This window comes from Mus caroli, unplaced genomic scaffold (assembly GCF_978045245.1).
Source record: "Mus caroli unplaced genomic scaffold, Mus_caroli_1 scaffold_18, whole genome shotgun sequence".
NCBI classification, from domain to species: domain Eukaryota; kingdom Metazoa; phylum Chordata; class Mammalia; order Rodentia; family Muridae; genus Mus; species Mus caroli.
In genome coordinates, this window is record NW_028227273.1 from 16128296 (window position 1) to 16149481 (window position 21186).

The window sequence follows — 21186 nt, forward strand, 5'->3', positions numbered from 1 at the left end:
TCTGGCTAGGTGTTTCAATAAAAATAACAAAATAGGAGCAGGACAGGATAGCGCATGCCTGCTGCCATACAAGAGGCAGGGCTGGTGGTTCTCTGTGAGCTCAAGGCCACCCAAGTCTACATAGTGAGTTCCAGGCCAGCCAGGGCCAATATAATGAGGTCCTATCTCCAAAGAAAAAATAATGAAAGAGACTAAATATTTATGACTATCCTAACATATCCCCAAATATAACTACAGTCTTGATATTGAAATATTTTAACCTATGTCTGTATATAGAAATAAGGAATTTATGTTAATATGTACTAGTTAATAAGTACATATGTATATGTACATGCTTATATTAAGTGAGGTAAGTAATTATGAACAATATGATATTTGTTTATAGTTTTTAACTAAGTAACTTTACATAACTAAAATCTCATTCTTCTATTTTTACAATCGATTTGCCAGTTACTTTTTACCTGTCAATGGGTATTTTTTATAATTTCTAATTGTAATGTAATTTGTAATAAACATCCTTAAAGATTCCTCATATTTTTTATGGCACATATGAAGACTGAAAATACATATTTTAACACCAGTTTCATCAGATAATGTCCACTGTGGTTTTATGAATTTATGATTCCATCAACAACATCTCCATACATCCGTTTTTATTGTCCTTTTCTTAGGGAATATAATCGTTTTTATATTTGTTTTTAATTCAGGGGAAATACTTATTCATAGTTTTTATCTTTTCTTCTGTGTTTAACTTTTCCCAGTTGTATTTTCTTTTTAAATTCAATATCATAGCTGTAAGAACACAGTGAGAAGGGAAGGTCTGCCACATTGTTCTTTGACACCTTTTCAGAGCCAGGCATCAAGGCTCATATCTGTAATCCCAGCCAGGCTCACTGTGGAGTGCGTTTCCAGCCTGGAAATGTTTCTTATGTAAGAATTGAGGTCCTGTATTTACGAATTGTGTGTATGTATTTATGCTCACACGGAAATCCTCACAGGAGCAATGAACCCTTTTAAAATTGTTGCAATACTTTTTTTCATTTTTAGAACCTTTGATTTTGAAAGAATTTCAAACTTTAATAAGATGTTGGAGAATAGATTTGTGGACTCCAGGATTGTCCAGGATTGTCCTAGATCTTGTCTCCCACTCCATAGGACCCTCTGTAGAATCCATACATCATTATTGTTACTCATCTTAATTAACTGAACCATTTGAGAATATGTTGGCATCTTTGTGATGTTTTACTCCTGAATACTTCATAGGTATCCTAAGAACAGAGTGATTCCTTAAATACTCACAATGGAATTACCAAACTTAGGAACTTAGCATTGATGCAGTGTTGCTGTTGTTCACATGTACATTTCACAAGTTGTCCTAGGTATGCTTTTTTCTCTGCTTTATTCTCAGGGTTAGTCTGGGACATTTCTCTAGCCTTTATCTTTTATAATATTCCTAGTTTGGCTTTATTCTGTTTTGTTGTTTTTCTGTGTAGCCCTGGCTGTTCTGAAATTCACATAGACCAGGTTGGCTTCGAACTCAGGGATACTTCTTTCTCTGCCTCCTGCCTCCCCAAGTGCTAGGATCATGAGTGTGCATCCATGCACATTCCTGCTTTTGAAGACTACAGGACACCTATTCTGTAGAGTGTTCCTTCATTGATACTTGTTTAATTTTCCCCTTGTTTTAGTATACATTCAGTTTATACCTTTTGAGCAGGAATATCCCATAAGTAATGTATATCTTTCTTAGACAGTCATGTCAGACAACATATAATATTGCTTTGTCTGACATCAAGAATCTCTTGGCCAGGCTTAGTGGTGCACACCTTTAGTCCCAGCACTCAGGAGGCAGAGGCAAGTGCATCTCTGAGTTTGAGGCCAGCCTTGTCTACATAATGAGTTCTAGGACAGTCAGTCAAATCTATGTAGAGAGACCTCGTCTCAAACAAGCAAGCAAATAAACAAACAAAAATGAAAAAGGAACTTTTGGTTTCTGCTTTTATTAATTTATTTTATCTTATTTCATATGCATTGGTGTTTTGCCTGCATGTGTATTTGTGCAAGAGCATTGGATCCTCTGGAACTAGAGCCACAGACAGCCATGAGCTGCCATGTGGGTGCTGAGAACTGATCCAAGGTCCTCTGGAAGAACAGCCAGTGCCCTCAACTGCTGAGACATCTCTTTAGCCCCTTGTTTTTTGGTTTTTGCTTTTTGAAGACAAAGCTGTGCTTTGTAGTCTACACTGGCTTGATGTCACTCTGTAGCCAGGCTGCCTTCAAATTTGTGTCAATAATTCTGCCTCCACCTCCCCTGTGCTGGGATTATAGTTATGGCAAATGCTAACTTTCATTATTTTGTCAAGACGGCATCTCTCTTAACTGTCTGCTTCCTATCAAACTTTAACACACCAATTTAAAAAGTGTGCCCGAAGCATTTATTCCTACCATAGTTCCACAGCGAGACTTTTGTAATCTGTATTTTTCAGGTTGAGACACACTCTGGTAAACACTGACAGAGTGTTGCCCAGTCTGTAATCCCCAGATCTCCCCACGTTGCTTGCCTTTTGTTTCGTAGATGACTGTATGCCCGCACCTGATGAAGTGAGCACACTCACAGCCATTGCACTCTTCCTGTGGTCTGCCAGCAGTGAAATAATAGGAGTGCAGTCCCTACAGAACGGCTGCATGAACAGATTTAAGAGTGCCCTGAACTCATGTGACCCATGGGTGAGTTACCCTTCCTGCCTGCTCTGTCAGGGGTCTTCAAATGCGCTCACTAAGAGCTGATGGTGCGTGCAGCAAGAACTTCCGTGTCTGCAGTACGGCTTCAGCTGCGGCATCTCGTTTATGTGTTACCGTGTGCATAGTTGTGATGTTTGTGTGTGCAGGTACTTTGTGTGCCACCACACATCTCCTTACCTGCCTATGTATGGTCAGCCTGTGGAGTGGCTTCTAAATGGGAAACTGCTAAAGAGCGCTGTGGTTAGGTACTCAGAATCACATAGATAGTACTCACCTGTGCTGAAATTGTCTAATAAATGAAATGCTTTATTACCCTAGCTATAATTATAGTGTTTATTTCAGTGATACCAAGGATGTTAAAGGATAACATTGTTGCATCTTTTCTGTCTTTTTTTCCTATTTTTATTTCTTTCTGAGATAGGGTTTCTCTGTGTAGCTTGGCTGTCTGGGAACTGGATCTGTGGACCAGGCTGGCTTTGAACTCAGAGCTCCACCTGCCTCTGCCTCCCTGAGTGCTGGGATTAAAGGCCTGCGTCACTGTCGTTATTGCATCTTTTAAATGAACATGCTTTATGGTTTCTTTTGTCAAAGTCCAAGTTAAGGCTTCTCAAACATGCTGCACACCAGGAAAAGAAAGTTGGTATAGAGCATTTCTGCCTCCACCCTGAGCTTCCTGAAGGTCTTCAGATCCCTAGCTCAGAGACCTATATCCTTAAACGGTCCTCCACACTTTTCTGTGTGCGAGGAACTTGGTGGTTTGCTTTCTAACACAGTACTGAGCCAAGTGTACTGCATCCTTTGTCCACACATCGATGAGCAGCCTCTGACTCTTTCCCTCCTTAACAGAGTTGTTACGACTCTGCTGAGCATGGTGACAAATGCTAGCACTCAGGAGCACAGGCTACCCCATCTCGGTAAATTTGAAGCTAACCTGGTCTACATAGTGAGTTCTATGCTCACTAGAGCTATATAGTGAGAACTTGCCTCAAGAAAGAAAAGAAAAGTTAATATGAGGTTTTTCTAATCTAGGTATAGCCAATGGGAATCTCCTTTCTAGACTTAGACATTGGTATAAACAGTTGTTTCCAAAGAATCAAGTGGGGTCAGTGCATCTAAATAGTGTGGTGTTGTAGCTTTATTTCAGGCCCGTCATTTGTTAGCCTGCCTTACTACATTGCGTTAAAATTAGACAATTATACATTAAAGGAAGAATTGACAAAAAATCAAGCTTAGTGGTTTCTGGCTTCCCCACACCGTAGAAATACTGGTTATACAAGCCTGATAATACATAACTTATGTATAAGGAATTTCTTTAATCTCCAGTTTCATTTAGATAGCATTAAATTTCATTGTTCTCCTTTTCAGTAGCTAGTTAGGTACAGCCATGATTAAGATCTGCCAGTTGCATTAATTAAGAAAATCTCTCTCTTACGTAGGTTCAAGCCAAATGCTACCAGCTTCTCCTCTCCGTCTTCCAGCATTCCAACCGTGCGCTCTCCACTCCCTACATCCACTCCTTAGCTCCGCTGGTGGTTGGGAAGCTGAAGGCTGTGGAGAGACACAGACCGGCCAGTAGCACGGAACTTTTGGCTGTCCAAGAAGGAATTAAAGTTCTTGAAACATTGGTTGCTCTTGGGGAAGAACAGAACAGTAAGTATTTTCTGATTAAAAGCCACTAGTCCAAAATGAACACCTGTATTATTTATGAATCTTAATGTTAAACATGGGCTTCGTAGCAGCGTGTTTCCTGAGAAGCAATTACAGTCTGAGTACATGATGCATTCACTCAGGTTACCAATACAATGTATTGAGTTTATTTATATTTATTTTTCAGTGAATTACTGAGGGCATTTTAACACATGAATTTTGTTTTTAATTTTCTAGCAATGTGTTTTTAAGAACTAGAAACAGTTCTTAACAGATTTAATACAAGTTTTAAAATAAAATACGAATGACATTAGCCTTCTTTTATAACCATGAAGTAGAAGCACCAAGTATCATAAAATATCTCAGAATTTGATATTTAACATCTTGCTTCATGAATACTGCAAAATGCCTTTATTGAACCAGAAATGTATGCAGATGAATACTAAAATTTGATTCTTTGGAGCTGTACCTCCACCCCTACCTTTATTTTTGCATAGCATTTAGTCTTAAATTTTAAGTTAAAAAAGTTCAGTTACTTTTTACATATATTTACTAATTGTGTACTTATTCTGTCTCTTAAAAGTCTTGCTGTAGTTTAAAACATTTAAAACATTTATAATCCAAGTAAAACCATGTTTATTATTGGCACATCTTACTAATTCTGCAAATTGGTCTGATTTGAAGATGGATATTATAATGCTTTAGGCACTGATGTCTTAAGCCTTTATTCTTTGAGACTCAGTTCAGAGACATGGCTGCAGCCTGGTTTGCTATTAAACTGTAGTTGCACAAGTAACATACATAATAGTGTCATGTAGTATATAATGAATTGTTATTATTACAAATGACAAGCTGCGGGGCTGAGTGATAGCTCAGCAGTTAAGAGCACTGGATGCTCTTCTAGACGACCCGGGTTTAATTCCCAACACCCACATGACAGCTCACAACTGTCTGCAGCTGCAGTCTCAGGGGATCCGACGTCCTCACCCAGGCACACACGCAGGCAAAACTTCAGTGCACGTGAAATTAAAATAAAAAAAAAACAGTCAATCTGCATTGTCTCCAGTCAGGCCAGTGATTTCTGTCCTCTGTTACAGGAGTCCAGTTACTCGCTCTTCTAGTGCCCACTTTGATCTCTTACCTGCTGGATGAAAATTCTTTTGCCTCAGCAAGTTCGATCTCCAAAGATCTTCATGAGTTTGCACTGCAGAACCTAATGCATATTGGACCTCTGTACCCTCATGCTTTCAAGACGGTAATGGGGGCTGCTCCTGAACTGAAAGCACGACTAGAAACTGCTGTCCGAGCAAGCCAGGCAAGCAAAGCTAAAGCCGCCACCAGGCAGCCCGCCCCCACCACGCATTCCACACCGACAATTAAGCTGAAAACAAGCTTTTTTTAGTGTGCTTTTCCACTCATCTGTATTTATTTATTTTCTCAAACATTTACCACTTTTTAGAATAATACCAACATTCACATACTGTATTACAATGGTACCAAAATATAAAATAAAAGATGTATAAACTGACACATAGAGCATTTATACAGTACATTCTTTTTTTCAACATGTATTTATTTAATATACATTGTTAAAGGTTCAAGCAGATTTAATTTAAAAACAAAACAAAAATAACAACACAGCTTAGAAATCAAGGAGAAAGGACAGATAGCCTCAGAAAAAAGATGACACAAAAGAGGGGCGGACAGCTTGCAGGAGAGATCTTGGCTGGAGACCTGCTTTGAATAGGTTTCCTGCAGGTACTTCTTAAACGCTGTGGGGTTTTTCCAGAGCTCCACAGCGTGTGTGTTCAAAGGGCTATCGATGTTGGGATCTCCTAGCAGGCTCTGGATAGAGAGCAAGATGGCTGACGTCATATAGTGCAGACCACTTATCCTTGAGGATGTCCAGGCAGAAGTTGCCCTGGGTGTCCACGTTGGGGTGGTAGCAGGGTGTGAGGAACTTCACTGTGGGACTTCCAGGGACCTGAGGCTGCTCCGTGGATGGTCCCCACCCATTTGAACAGGCTGTCTGATTCAGGGAAGGCAGAGATTCCTTTGTCACCAGACTGCACGAGGGTCATCAGTTCCTGCTGTAGCTGCTTGCCCACAGGGCCCCAGGCGGCGCCCCCTGCAGGGCTTGCTGGCAACAACTGGGTCCCGGTTTTGTGAGGCCATCCCAGAGGTGCTGGCCCTGAGATAGGAGTGTGCAGAAGAAAGGGCAACTGCCATACATTACATTCTTATTACAGATTAAGACGTGACACTTTCTAATCTTGTAAAAATGTACTCCAGGTCACCATAACTTGTTATTTTTAAAAAGTGTGTGGTTTGCATTACATGATAATTCTTTGGTTTTATTTAAAATCATCGTAGTTATTAAATCAAGTAGCTTTTCTGAAAAGCTTGATTGTTTCATCCATGATTTAAGACAAAACCTCCACTTTATGAATAACTAAATATTTATGTACAGTAAACCCATAGGATGCATAAACTCAAACCTCCGTTAAGACTTTAGCTGGAGGACGCAGTGATGATAGTGTTAAAATAAGAGGCCAAGCCCTCAAGACGAAAATGAATGGGCACCAAGCAAGCAAGCAAGCAATCACATCTGACCAAATGAGAAACACGCTGGTAAAACGAAACCCGAGTCATTTAAGGCCTTCTTTGGAAGGCTAGTACCCAGAACTCCCAGCACATGGATAGCGAGAGAGCAAGATCATGTGCATTCTGGTGGGGAAGGGGCGACTTCAGCTGCTCACCAGCTGAGGAAAAGCGCCATTTGCCAAATGTACCAATCAGCCACCTTCTAACACGAGAAACGCTCTCATCCCAAGGCAAATGGTGCTCAGCCGCTTGCTTGCGCTTTTTCACTCTCAAGTTTTTTTCTTCCTCTGCCTGGAGAGTTTAGTAAAGTTACAGACGAGGACGAGGGCTGCTTGCTAATGACAGGATCAACATGTTTCGAAAGATTGATGGTGTAAACTGACGGCCTGTCTGGATCACCACCCTGTGGATGCTGGAGCTCCCGTGGAGAGGGCTTCCCCATGACCACTGGTTAGACTTCTGCTCTGGCTGCTGACTCCTTTCCATCTTCCGAGGGACAACAGCTTCATGGCGCTCCTTGTTCTCCTCCAGTCTCTGCCTCTGCTTCGCTTCTCCTCCACCGCAGTCCTCCTCCGCTCCTCCTTCAGCCACTGGTCCTCCAGCTTCTCCTTCCGCGCCTCCAGGTGCCTCTCAGTGCTGCTGGGCTCCCTCTTGTCTCTCTCTAACCAGCTAGCTGTTTATCTCATTCCTCATGGCTAGACGCTGCAGGTCAACCAGTAGCACAGGTCCGGGGTCTGGTTTGTTTCCTGAGTGGTTGCTAGTTTACATTCGTCCTCTCGCCCTCGCCCTCTTTGCTTCCGCTCCCCCCTCCTCCCTCCCTGGGCCCTTGGCCCAGACAGGTGAGCTGCGGCCTGTGAGGGCCTGGGACAGGGACGGCAAGTGCTCTCATCTATATTTATATTTCATGTAGTTAGTGATAACCCCTGCGCCATTCCAGACTATGGACCGTTTTATTTGTGTATTGGAATTATAATGCTTTGAAGTTGGCACACCTCTTACTGATTTTTAAAAATCATGTGGTTACTACTAGGCATATACCCAGAAGATGCTCCAACATGTAATAAGGACACATGCTCCCCTATGTTCATAGCAGCCCTATTTATAATAGCCAGAAGCTGGAAAGAACCCAGATGTCCCTCAACAGAGGAATAGATACAGAAAATGTGGTACATTTACACAATGGAGTACTACTCAGCTATTAAAAAGAATGAATTTATGAAATTCTTAGGCAAATGGTTGGACCTGGAGGGCATCATCCTGAGTGAGGTAACCCAGTCACAAAAGAACACACATGGTATGTGCTCACTGATAAGTGGATATTAGCCCAGAAGCTCAGAATACCCAAGATACAATTAACAGACCATATGAAGCACAAGAAGAAGGAAGACTAAAGTGTGGATGCTTCGGTCCTTCTTAAAAGGGGGAACAAAATACCCTTGGGAGGAGTTAACAGAGACAAATGATAGAACAGAGACTGAAGAAAAGACCATCTAGAGACTGCCCCACCTGAGGATCTATCCCTTATATGGTCACCAAACCCAGACACTATTGCAGATGCCAACAAGTGCTTGCTGACAGGAGCCTGATATAGCTGTCTACTGTCTCCCAGTGCCTGACCAATACAGAGGTGGATGCTTTCAGCCAACCATTGGACAGAGCACAGGGTCCCCATTGGAAGAACTAGAGAAAGGACGCAAGGAGCTGAAGGGGTTTGCAGCCCCATAGGAGGAACAACAGTATGAACTAACCAGTACCCCCAGAGCTCCCAGGGACTAAACCACCAACCAAAGGGTACACATGGTGGGACTCATGTCTCTAGCTGCCTATGTAGCAGAGGATGGCCTAGTTGGTCATCAATGGGAGGAGAGGCCCTAGGTCCTGTGAAGGTTCCATGCCCCAGTATAGGGGAATGCCAGGACCAGGAAGCAGGAGTGAGTGAGCTGGTGAGCAGGGGGAGGTGGGAGGGGATAGGGGATTTTCAGAGGGGAAACCAGGAAAGGGGATAACATTTGAAAAGTAAATAAAATATTTAGTAAAACAACAACAAAAAAATCATATGGTAAATATATTTTCATTTTTATCCCAATGATACTTCTCATTTGTTGACTTATTTTGTTGTTCCTGTTTGGTGGTGGTGGTGCTGGTGGGGATGGCGTTATTTCTGGGTTTTGGTACAGGTAACTGGGCCCAGAGCCTTGCTTATTGTAAGCATGCACTGTACTGATGGGTGCTCCTGGACCCTAATTAACTTACTGTTTTTATATGAGTACACTGTAGCTGTCTTCAGACACTCCAGAAGAGGGCGTCAGATCTCATTACAGATGGTTGTGAGCCACCATGTGGTTGCTGAGATTTGAACTCAGGGCCTTTGGAACAGCAGTCAGGGCCTCTTAACACTGAACCATCTCTCCAGCCCCCCAACTTACTGTTTTTAACTCTAAGCCACAGTTTTTTAAATTTCTTAGAATATAATTTTATCATGTAGTTGGGTGGCCATTGGATAGTATCAGGGAAAGAAAATGGGTCAAATTTTAGCATTTATCATGAAAATTAATTGAAAAGCAAACAGATTGTAAAATTTGAAGTGACTTGAATAACAGAAAAACCTTTGTTTTATGGCAAATATCCTGTGAATAAAAGCACATTTTCTAACCATTCCATCAAATATCCTTGTCTTCCTGATGGGCTTTTGACTTTCACATTAAATGCCTAAATTATGCTCTGTGTATACCTGTCTTGTTAACTGAATTGAAATCCTCGTCTAAAGATCCGCTAAGGTGTTTCGAATATGCCATGCTATTCTACTCATTTTTAATGGCTAAAATTTGTCCTGCTTTATGCTTTGTATAATTACAGAGCCTCAGGTTCCAACTGTGGTAGTCAGTTTCATTCATCAAATATTTATTGGGGCCTGCTGTGGATAAGGCATCAACCTAAGAGCTTGAGGGCACAGGGAGAGAATTACAGGTTAGGTGTGCCGGTCTCTCAAGCGTTGGGAATTTACCATGCAAAGCAGGGAACTGGTCATGTGAATGCTCTCCACACCAGTCAGCACATTTTACTGCAGTCTTAGCAGACCATGTAGTTCAGACACTACCAACAAAGTTCAGAAGTGACTTTTCTGAACATTTCACTGTTAATGCCACTTGAAGCTCTTTTTAATGGCTGCATACTACCCTGTTGTATGTACACTTTTTCTTTATCTACATATCACCTGAAGGACATCCAGGCTCTTTCAGCCTTCTCCTTCTTATGGCTGTCTTACAAGTCATGATGCTCTGAACAGTTAAGTACAGGTTTTTCCATGAACATATTTTCTGAGACAGGGTCTCATTCTATACTCTAGGCTGGCCCCTAACTCGGGATACTTCTGCCGTACCCTACTGAGTGCAAGGGTTATAGATTTGCATCACAAACATGTATTTTAATATCTCATCAGTATCCAGCCAAGAGTGGAATTACTGGGTTAAATAATAACTCTAACTTTTTAAAAACTTACCAAACTCTTCTAATATTTTTGTACACGTGCGTGTATGCACGTGACCCCTTCAGCTCATCTGTTTATATAGATCCTTGTTTTTACCCTGACTATTTTTTGCTGTTCTTGGTACCTCCCTGGCTTTTCAAGATAGGAGACATCATGCCTTCTTTCCCAGCCTTCCTCCTCCTTTCTCTGTTAGTATACACTTATCCATTCTGTAACATTCTTCTAAGCTACCACCAACCAGCTCTTTTCTGTCATTGGAGCTATACAAGAAGATCTTGTTAATGAATTAGGGTTGGAACCCAGGTAGCAGTGGTGCACACCTTTAATCCCAGCACTCAGGAGGCAGAGGCAGGTGGATCTCTGAGTTCTAGGCCAGCCTGGGCTACTTGGAAAAAAAGGGGGGTGAGGGTGGGAAGATGGTCCAGTCAGTCGTATTGTAAAATAGTCAATTATAATGAAATTTGCATTTATTAACATTTTGGGAAAATTTTTTTCTAACCCACTACCCAGAAAAAGAAAATCTATGTTGATATTTGAATTTAATTTCCCCATATCATGATAACTATATGGCAGCTGTTTTGGCTTGTTTTCCTCTATTTTACAAGCACTCTCCTGTGACATTAATAAGATGGGAAAGATTTAGTGATTCTTTTTTTTTCTTTAACTCTGGTCTTTGTACATGTTAGCCAGACTATCTGCCACTGAGCTATGGCTCCAGCAGTGCTACTTTGCACATGTATGATGTGTGTGTGTGTGTGTGTGTGTGTTTACAGGTGTGGGTACACATGTGTGTACATGCCTATGGAGACCTGAGGTTGCTGTGGAGTATCCCCCTGGCTTACTCTCTCCACCTGCTGCAGGGTCTCTGAAGCCGGAGCTTGCTTTAGGCCTACTCTTGCTAGTCTGGCTAGTTAGTCAGGTTAGTGTAGCTAATTCCAGGGCCTCCTCCTGTCTGATCTGGGACTGGATTACAGCAGCTATCAGGCCCGCCTGGCTTTTTGAGTGGCTGCTGGAAATTTAAACTCCTTCCCAGGGCAGACACCTTCCCTGCCGAGCTGTGCCCTCAGCTCCCACGGTTTGGGGCCTCTTTAGACTTGATGCGCCCCCCTTGCAGCTATTATTTTATAAATAGGCACTTCATTTCCAGCTTTTACACGTTAGGGGATAGTGCTGCCTTTGACTTTGTAGACTCCTTGGGGTAAACTTCCTAGGAATTAATTTTTGTTTTTAAATCAACTTAAATTTTGCTACAGATTGGTGAATTTTAAAGTAAGCAGAGAGTTTTGTTTGGTTGCTTTTTCTGTTTTTTTTTTTTGTTTGTTTGTTTGTTTGGTTTGGTTTGGTTTGGTTTTTCGAGACAGGGTTTCTCTGTGTAGCCCTAGCTGTCCTGGAACTCACTTTGTAGACCAGGCTGGTCTTAAACTCAGAAATCTGCCTGCCTCTGCCTCCTGAGTGCTGGGATTTAAAGACTCTTGTTTTTTTTTTTTTTTTGGTTTTTTTTTTTTTTTTTTTTTTGGTTTTTCCAGACAGGGTTTCTCTGTATAGCTCTGGCTGTCCTGGAACTCACTTTGTAGACCAGGCTGGCCTCGAACTTAGAAATCCGCCTGCCTCTGCCTCCCAAGTGCTGGGATTAAAGGCGTGTGCCACCACGCCCAGCAAGACTCTTGTTTTTAAGCTCGAGGATAACTTTATTAAAGTTAAAAAGAAGCCAGGTGGTAGTACTCTGGTTTTGTTTTGTTTTTTTTAAAGATTTATCTTTATTTATTTATTTTTAAAGATTTATGTAAGTACACTGCAGCTGTTTTCAGACACTCCAGAAGAGGGCTTCAGATCTCATTACAGATGGTTGTGAGCCACCATGTGGTTGCTGGAAATTGAACTCAGGACCTCTGGAAGAGCAGTTGGTACTCTTAACCTCTGAGCCATCTCTCCAGCCCCGATGGTACTCATTTTTAATCCTAACACTGGGCTGGTGAGATGGCTCAGTGGGTAAGAGCACCCGACTGCTCTTCCGAAGGTCCAGAGTTCAAATCCCAGCAACCACATGGTGGCTCACAACCATCAGTAACGAGATCTGGCGCCCTCTTCTGGAGTGTCTGAAGACAGCTACAGTGTACTTACATATAATAAATAAATAAATCTTTAAAAAAAAAAAAATCCTAACACTAAGGAGACAGAGAGACTAGAGGATCTTTGACTTTCAAGGACAGCTGCAGCCAGCACTACATAGAGAAACTGTCTTGAAAAACAAACAAAAGTTAAAATGAACACTCTCTTGGGCACACAAACTGTGAATGGACGAGAGAAAAAGAAACAAACAACAAACAAACAAAAAAATTAAAAAGAAGAAAAAGTCATGCTTTATGGCAGCCAGTCTCCTGTCTCCCACCTGTGGTGCTGGGACTTCTTTCATGATTTAAATCTGGTTACATTCTTATACAAATATTGCAGCATTAATTTGGTCATTGTCTTCTACTAAGAACTGTATTTAAATTGCCTTTTCCCTCCTGGGGTGAATTGTATGTGCTGAATACAAGTGCAGTTTGAACACACTCAGTGGATCCGTCATGTTTCTTGTTATGAGGTCATGTAAAACGGTGAGCAGGTTCAAACTGCTCCTGCCCTCCCGTGCTTGGTGCTCCAGGTCAGGCTGCAGAGGAAGATCTGGGGACGGAGGTATGGTATGGTAGATGATGGTAGGATGTCCCATTATAGAGACTGTCTGCAAGTCCCGTAACTCACACGCAGTGAGCAGTGCTGTATGAAAGCTGCAGAGGTAAGGGCTGGTAGCACATGCAGGGTAGGCTCAGGCCTGTCCAGAAAAACCTAAGAATTAAAGCAAGAATGTGAAGCTAGAAGTTCCAGCTTCAATCCTCCTCTTCTTTCTTCTTCTCCCTTCCCCTCTTCTCCCTTCCCTCCCTCCCTTTCCTCCTTCCCCTCTCCAATTCTCCTCAGCCATCTTTGACCTTGTCTTTTTTCTTTTTTTCTTTTTCTTTTTCTTTTTTCTTTTTTTTTGGCAATAAGCCCTGTTTTTTTTTTCCCCTCTCTTGTATATTTATACAAAATACTGTACAAAAATCCCTGTGCTATATTTGCATTATTTTGAGGACTGACTTACTATATCTGAGGACCACCAGGTGAGGGAAGATTGGCTATTTTCTGCTGAGAGCAGCTGTACCTGCTGGAAAAGAGTGCATCCCAGTTGTACAGCTGGCGGAAATAGCCACACACACACACACACACACACACACACACACACACGTAGATGTTGAGGGGAGGTTTCACTCATTGGCAGGTTTCTTTTACAAAAGAGAAGAGATATCAGTATAGACTGGAGTTGAAAAAGGCAAAGGGAAATTGTAGTGAGGGGCTTGTAGTGGCTCTTCCTGGTTGTCAACTTGACTATTTTTGGAATGAACTACAATCCAGAATTGGAAGGCTCACCAGTGACCCTTATCTGGGGACTTGGAGATAGAAGTTTCTGATCTGGATCTTGGTATGGAGATCTTGAGCCATAGTGGCTATGGATTCCAGAAGATTAAGACAGGGAGATCTCCGAGTTCAAGGTCATCTGGGATTAAAGGTGTGGTGGCACACACTTTTAATCTGGGCTACACCTTCTGCTGGAGACCGTATAAGGACATTGGAAGAAGGGAGTCTAGCTCTCACTCCTTCACTTGCTTGCCGTGTGGAACTGAGTAACTGCTAGATCCTTGGACTTCCATTCACATCTACTACTGAACCATTGTTGGGAATTGGACTGCAGACTGTTAGTCATCAATAAATTCCTTTACTATATAGAGACTATCCATAAGTTCTGTGACTCTAGAGAAACCTGACTAATACAGGGCTAGAGAGAAGGCTCTGTGGTTAAGAGCTCTCACTCCTGCAGAAGACCTTGGTTTGGTTCCTAGCACCTACATGGTGGCTCACAACCATCTATAACTCCAGTTCTGAGGGATCTAATACTTTCTTCTGGCCTCTATGGACACACATGTGGTGCATGCAGGCAAAACATTCACACAAAAGATAAAAATAAACTTAAAAAAAAATGATCAAGACCTAATCTGTTTGCTTAGGTAAATTCCGAAGTTGGTCACCACTAATATTCTAAGAGAAGGCTTGCTACAGCTTCAGAACTGGGTAATCCTTTCAGGCTGTCTGTGTTTGATATTTAGATTGATTTAGGTAATCTTATATAGCCTTGAAGTATTTACTTATATATTTATAAACCATCAAAAAATCAAAATTAATTCTAATTTAATGATACATTTTTAAAATGGAGATGAAACTGTATTCTTAAAAAAGATCTTTTTTGGCCAGGCAGTGGTGGCACATGCCTTTAATCCCAGAGCTTGGGAGGGAGAGAGGTGGATCTTGGTGAGTTTGAGGCTAGCCTGGTCTACAGAGCAAATCCAAGACAGTCAGGTCTATACAGAGAAACCCTGTGTCAAATAACAGCAGCAATAACAATAATGAGAATTCTTTTATCGTGAAGTATCAAAAAGTGACCAGTAAAATAAAATAATGTGTTTGCTTTGTCTTCCAAGATTCAAAATGATCGCTATTGTAGCACCCTTTTAGATTATCTAAAAAAGTTATACATGAAAAATTTAAAGTTAAACTTATTAAATAAAATGTGCATGTGAGTGCAGGTGTTAATTCCCCCTGGACCTGGAGTTACAGGTGGTTGTGAGACTCCTGCTATGCCTGCTGGGACTTGAACTGAGGTCCACTGGAAGACTAGTAAGTGTTCTTCATTCTAGTACAGGGGAATGCCAGGGCCAGGAAGCAGGAGTGGGTGGGTTGGGGAGCAGGGCTGGGGGTGGGTATAGGGGGCTTTGGGGATAGCATTTGAAATGTAAATGGAAATATATAATAAAAAATGTTCCAAAAAAAAAAGTGTTCTTCATTGCTGAGCCATCTCTCCAGCCCCAAATGATCACTTTAAAGCTAAAATAAGTCAACCTCCTAGCTTCAAATTTCTCCCCAAATAATAGTAAGTGCAGTAATAACTAATAAGGCCAAGTCCCTATCCTATCACAGATTCGCAATGCAGATTTAATTGTTGGACTCCACGGGAATTTTCACATGATAGAATTCCTTCATTCTCAATGTGCACGATATGTTTCCACAACACAGCCATGACCAGACATCTCCGGCAGAGCATTTGAGGATTCTGAGGGAAGCTGGATGCAGGAAAAAGCTGCCTGATAGAGAACAGGCAGGAAGGAAAGGGGGCAGAGATGAGAGACAGGACAGACGTGAATAAACAATGGGTGATTGCAAGTTCCTGCTCCCCAAAGCGCTTTTAGTCCCTTTGGAGGCTTCTTTCCACCCAAGCCATTTCCTTTTTCTGTTCAAAACTCTGAAAGAGCCATCAGGTTCAATTTGAAGCCTTTCTCTGAAACTCAAATAACCTGTTATTTTGCACAGCTTGGGAAAAAGAGCCACTCATTTTTAATGAAAAACAGGAAAAAAAAATCAGATGAATTGTCATTTTATAGGAATGTAATCCTAGTCCTACAAAGCATACATGGAGAAGTGGAACATAGCACACACACACGTTGCTGTCTGAGTACCCTGCTAGCAGGTCCCCCTTCCACCTTACGCTGCTTACACTGACTTAGAAGTCACCACCTCAACAGTTGCTCTGTGTGCTCAGAAAAGAAGCTATTTGCCCTGCCACTTGGGCTTTACTGGATAATGAAGATATTGGAACATCAACAACACCATGAGTTTTGTTTGAGGCTTAGAGGTTAGCTTAAGCATCAGTCTTGTTGGTTTTAGGATTTAACTCTTACTGAAGTCCTGGAGTGGGAGTGAAGAAGGCAAAAGGGAAATTAATTATGGCATTTACCAGGGCCTTCAGTGTGTGTGTGTGTGTACAAATTTCAGTTAGTCTTGTGAACTATAAAAAGAGTTATGATTATTTAGTGTATACCATAGGTAGGTATTATGATAAACATTTAAATTCATTCTCCTATATGACCTCACACATATTTTGTAAGACAAGTGTTATGCTTTAATAAAGTTGATAGTCCTGCCTTCCATCCCCAGGAACCCACACGCTGAAGGGAGAGAACTTACTCCATAAGTTATTCTCTGACCTCCACTCATGAGCAGCAAACACACACACACACACACACACACACACACACACACACACACACGTTTTAGAATCTAACTCATATCGTAATACAGGATTCAGGGGCCTTACTAAAGCAAAGAACCTTAAAACTTTAAAAAATGTACTGAGTTTTGTTAAACTACCAACAAAATATTACCACAAGCAGATCTTTTAAAGTAAGTTTAATATCCTATTTTACTATAACTCTTAATATTTTGACTTATTGAATGTTATTTCCATGATATGAACCATCAATGCTATTTTGATTGTAAAGATGTATTCAAAAGCAAAGAAATTATTTGATAATAAGGTTTAAATAAGAATGAAAATAATTCTCTAGTATGTATCCATAGTAGTCCAGGAAGTTGATACTTTTGGGAAGTATATGAGTGTAGTATGTGTATGTGTGTGTGCATGTCTGAAATCCATGAGTATTCCTTGATTATTCCCCAGCTCTATTTTATTTTTGTTTGTTTGTTTTTAAATAGAGTCAGGAATCTCTCACTGAACCTAGAGTTCATCTGTTTGGCCAGACTGGCTAGTCACTTATCTCCATAAATTTACCTGTCTCTACTTTATATCCTGCCATCTCCCATTACTGAATTACAGGTCATTGCCTGCACCTTGCTTTTATGTGGGTGCTGTGGATTCAAACCTAGTTTCTCATGCTTAGATGGCAAGCACCTTATTGACTGAATCATCTACCCTGCCTTATTATCTATGCATTTAATTATGTTTTATAGTCTTTTGTGAATCAATTTAAAGCCGTTGTCTTGTCTGACATGTCTTCTGTTAGAGGAAAAAAAAAAAACCAGATTTTTAACACCCAAGCTTATAAAAATTACTTAAATCCCTCAGATGAAAAAGTTCCAATCTTAGCCAGGTGGTGGCACACACTTCTTTAATCCTAGCACTTGGGAGATAGAGGCAGGTGGATCTCTGAGTTGGAGGCCAGCCTGGTCTACAGAGCAAGTTCCAGGACAGCCAGGGCTACACAGAGAAACCCTGTCTCAAAAATCCAAGAAACAAAAAACAGAAAGAAAAGGATAGGAAAAAAAAAAAAAAAAGAAAGAAAGGGAAAAAATTCTATTCATGTTTTCTTGGTTTGGATAGATATAAGAGTAGTCAGCATGTTTTTAATTAATTAAAATTAAATCAGATGGATAGAGAAATATATAACTAGCCCTGGCTGTCCTAGAACTCATGCTGTAGACCAGGCTGGTCTCAAACTCAGAAATCTGTTTTTCCCTCTGCTTATCTCTGTCTCTGGGCTGTGCCACCATGTCCAGCTTAATTTTTTTTAAGGTTACTGGGCTAACAGGCAGGTAATCTGGGTGTTAGTTTTGGCAGTCATCTGTCATTCAAGGTCTCATTGAGGACAGTCTCAATTTCTTGAGCTGTGAATGAATCAGGCTGGATCTCAAAGGACATTTAGAGCCAAACTAATTTATGACACAAGGAATTTGGCCAGGCCTGGATCAACTTTTTATGATAATAAAGAATGAATTCACAAAGCAGAAACATTCAGTAACTGAGCAGAGAGGGCTTTGCCACCGCTATTTGCAACCCGAGCAGATACAATGTGTTTCCTGTCCTTTTTACAAGTTGCCATGGGAAGACCAGGGAACAGAGAGGACAGGGACAGGATGCCCTTCCCTTGCAAGTCACTCATCAGCTTGTATCTTGATTCTCTTTTTTTCTTTTTTCATGTCCATCAGATCAAAACAAAATTACAATTTTTTTTTGTTGGAGTGACAGATAAATAATTACTTAATTTCGTTTTCATTTCTTAAATGTTCTCCAGGCACATTCCTTTCTCCAGTTGGTGTAGTGTAAGTTTATAGTGATAATAATTATCAGGGAGCTCAGAGAGGGAAACACTGGCAAATCACTTAGAAGGAAAGGATTTTGGTGTGCCTTTGGTGTAAAGATAATTGCCCAAGAAATTAGGAAAGCGACAAGTGGGAAGGGGAGGTTCCCGGGTTCAGGAGTGCAATAGAGCAAAAAGGGACTTTGTTCCTTCTGATTGTAGCCCTTAGGGCTCTGTGACTCTATGTGTATGTCAACCTCCTTTTGATGACAAGAACTGTGACATCTATCTTTATATTCCTGACACGGAATATTACTGACAATAAAATACTTGTTCAAGCGAATTGGGTGAAAACTGCCGCAAAGATGGGGCAAAAAAAAATGAGATTGTACAGGCAGCACTTATTTATTACTGGAGATCTAAAACTTTGGCAGAATATACAGGCAGGATTAGCACAGAGAAAGGGACTTTTAATACCAATATTTCAGACTAAGTGTTAAACTGGAAATTAGAAATGTCGAACCTTAGCAGAAAGACAGAGAGAGGACCAGAGTGCCTCCTCCTAAGGGAAAACTGGTCTGTTAACAAGCCCTGAGCCCCTCTGGGGATGAATGGTAGGCTCGATGGCAACCCGTGGTCCAGGGGTGTCGAGGCTTTGATGAACCCCGAAAAGGGCGACGAGGGGGCAGACGACCGGATGGCTTGCCCAGCGCCTATTTCTTAACAAAACGACCAGGAAGCCCTAAACTTAGTGGAGCTAGGGCTGGTACTTGGCGTGATAACTTCCGCGTGCGAGTATGCAACAGGGAGCGCCGCTCGCGAACTTCCGCATGAAGGGAGCCTGCGGCGTCCCGACCCTAGGGGCATCGGCTGGCCACACAGCCGAAGAGGAAACCCGCGGAGCCCTCAGGGGAGGGCGTGGCGAGGAAAGGGCGTGGCTTCGGTCCGGCCTCCGAGAGGCGCAGGCCTACAGGCAAGCGGGGTTCGCCACGCCCCGGGACTACATTTCCCGGCAAGCCCCGCGGGCCGCAGTTGACCCACTTCCCGGCCCGTCATGGGCTCGCCCGGCCCCCGCGCCCGGGCGGCTGCTCCCTGCTGACTGGGGTGTGGGCGGGGAGCGGCGGAGGGAGGAGGCAGAGCTGGCCGCCGCAGTTTGCCGCCGCTGCTGGGCGCCTAGGCAGAGAGCTCCCCGGGGTTCGTGCGGCCGCCATGGACGAGCAGGCGGGGCCCGGCGTCTTCTTCAGCAACAACCACCCGGGAGCTGGCGGTGCTAAGGGGCTCGGGCCTCTGGCGGAGGCTGCAGCGGCCGGAGACGGAGCGGCTGCGGCGGGGGCGGCCCGAGCTCAGTACAGCCTCCCGGGGATCTTGCACTTCCTGCAGCACGAATGGGCCCGCTTCGAGGTGGAGAGAGCCCAGTGGGAGGTGGAGCGGGCGGAGCTGCAGGTAAAGACCCTCCCGGCCTGGCGGTCCTCATCCCGCCTCTTCTCTCTCTTCTGCCCCGCCCCGGACCCTTCGCCCCCTCCCCCAGCCCGCTCGCGTCCCCTCCCCCTTGCCTTGCGCCCATCACTTCCAGAACCTCATCCCCCTTCCTCCAGTCACCTTTGACTTTTTTGCTGATCCCACTTCCTCGAGCCTGTTTTCCCACTCCTTCTGATCCATTTACCCTCCCGGTGGCTGTTTTCCCCACTCTCAACTCCGGTGCTTATTCCTACTGGTTTGCCATGCCACATTTTGGGGTTGTCTGTCCCTTTCGGTTTACTGATTGGGTTGACAGTAGTTTTGAGAGACTCCGAGCAGATCATCCTGGCTCAACCTGACGCACCCTAGGTCCAGAGACGTTCCTCGCAGAAGGGTTTGGCAGTTGTCTATCGCTCACTCTGCAAGGAAGGTGACCAGAGAAAGCAACACAAGTTGTATCAGTGAGGCCTTGGCTTTCCTCGAGAAACTGACGATTACTAGCAGTGTCAGCTCCAGTTTTATGTCTGAAAATGTTTCCCTGTCTGCCCTTTCACCCCATCCCGCATTCGCGTTTGGGTTAGACTCATAGGTTTCAGTGAAGGATCTGATTGATGGGAGTCAGAAACTGGGCAGAGGTGGGACATCTTTTCACAGAATCTAAAACTTCCTAAGAGTTGATTTGTATGTCCAGAGCTTAAAAGGAACTAAAGGGGCTTCGGGGCTACGTTGCCCCCTTGCATAACCTGCCAGATAAAGCATGCTTATCTGAGAGGAGCTCTTGTGGGCCAGAGAAGCACGAAAGGTTGGTAATTCACTGGTCACTCTGAGTTGGTAAGTAGGTTTACTGTGACTGTTTATAAAACTTCTAACACATACACTAATTTCCAGAGGAACTCAAAGAGCTGCGAATTGTGCCTCTCTGTTTTATGGGCTAAATCTGTATGCTTATGAAATTTGAGTACAGTTTTAGTTTGTTTGTGAAGCACTTGAAGTGTGTTTCTTTTTTGGTTTTTGGTGGTTTTTTTTTTTTTTTTTTTTGGCACAAAAAAAATGAAGAGAAAGAAACACTGAAGAGACTCGAGTACTGCTTTGAGAGATTGATGTGGCCACAGAAGGAGCCAACAGGCAAGGTTATGGTAAATAAGTCTCTGATAAAGGCTAGGCTTGAGTCCGGCTCTGTGACCTTGAGGGAATTCTGTGACCTCTCTGGGCTTCAGTTTCATCCTTTACTTATTCAGCACAGGCTCTGGGCTCAGTGAATGCCTGCCTTGTGTATCCAGACTCCGATTAACGAAACCGAAAAGGCGG

The 21186-nt window shown here is 42.7% G+C and overlaps 2 protein-coding genes and 2 pseudogenes across 3 annotated transcripts in view; 2 read left to right on the plus strand and 2 right to left on the minus strand.

Moving 5' to 3' along the window:
- Heatr5b (HEAT repeat containing 5B) overlaps positions 1 to 5917 on the plus strand; it is a 77670-nt gene extending 71753 nt beyond the window's left edge. The window contains exons 34-36 of the mRNA XM_085833053.1: positions 2576 to 2727; positions 4179 to 4392; positions 5487 to 5917. Of these exons, the coding sequence (XP_085689179.1) occupies positions 2576 to 2727; positions 4179 to 4392; positions 5487 to 5791 (671 nt within the window). The 3' untranslated portion in view covers positions 5792 to 5917. The remainder of the gene's footprint in view (positions 1 to 2575; positions 2728 to 4178; positions 4393 to 5486) is intronic.
- A 44-nt stretch (positions 5918 to 5961) lies between these two features.
- LOC110312305 (ubiquitin-conjugating enzyme E2 C pseudogene) lies at positions 5962 to 6564 on the minus strand (annotated as a pseudogene).
- Positions 6565 to 7234: 670 nt separating this feature from the next.
- On the minus strand, positions 7235 to 19631 carry LOC147000362 (ensconsin pseudogene; annotated as a pseudogene).
- The window catches only part of Strn (striatin), a 93144-nt gene continuing 91487 nt past the window's right edge, over positions 19530 to 21186 (plus strand). For both annotated transcript variants that reach the window (XM_085833106.1, XM_085833105.1), the window contains exon 1: positions 19530 to 19863. In XM_085833106.1, coding sequence (XP_085689232.1) covers positions 19630 to 19863 — 234 coding nt within the window. In that variant the 5' untranslated portion in view covers positions 19530 to 19629. The remainder of the gene's footprint in view (positions 19864 to 21186) is intronic.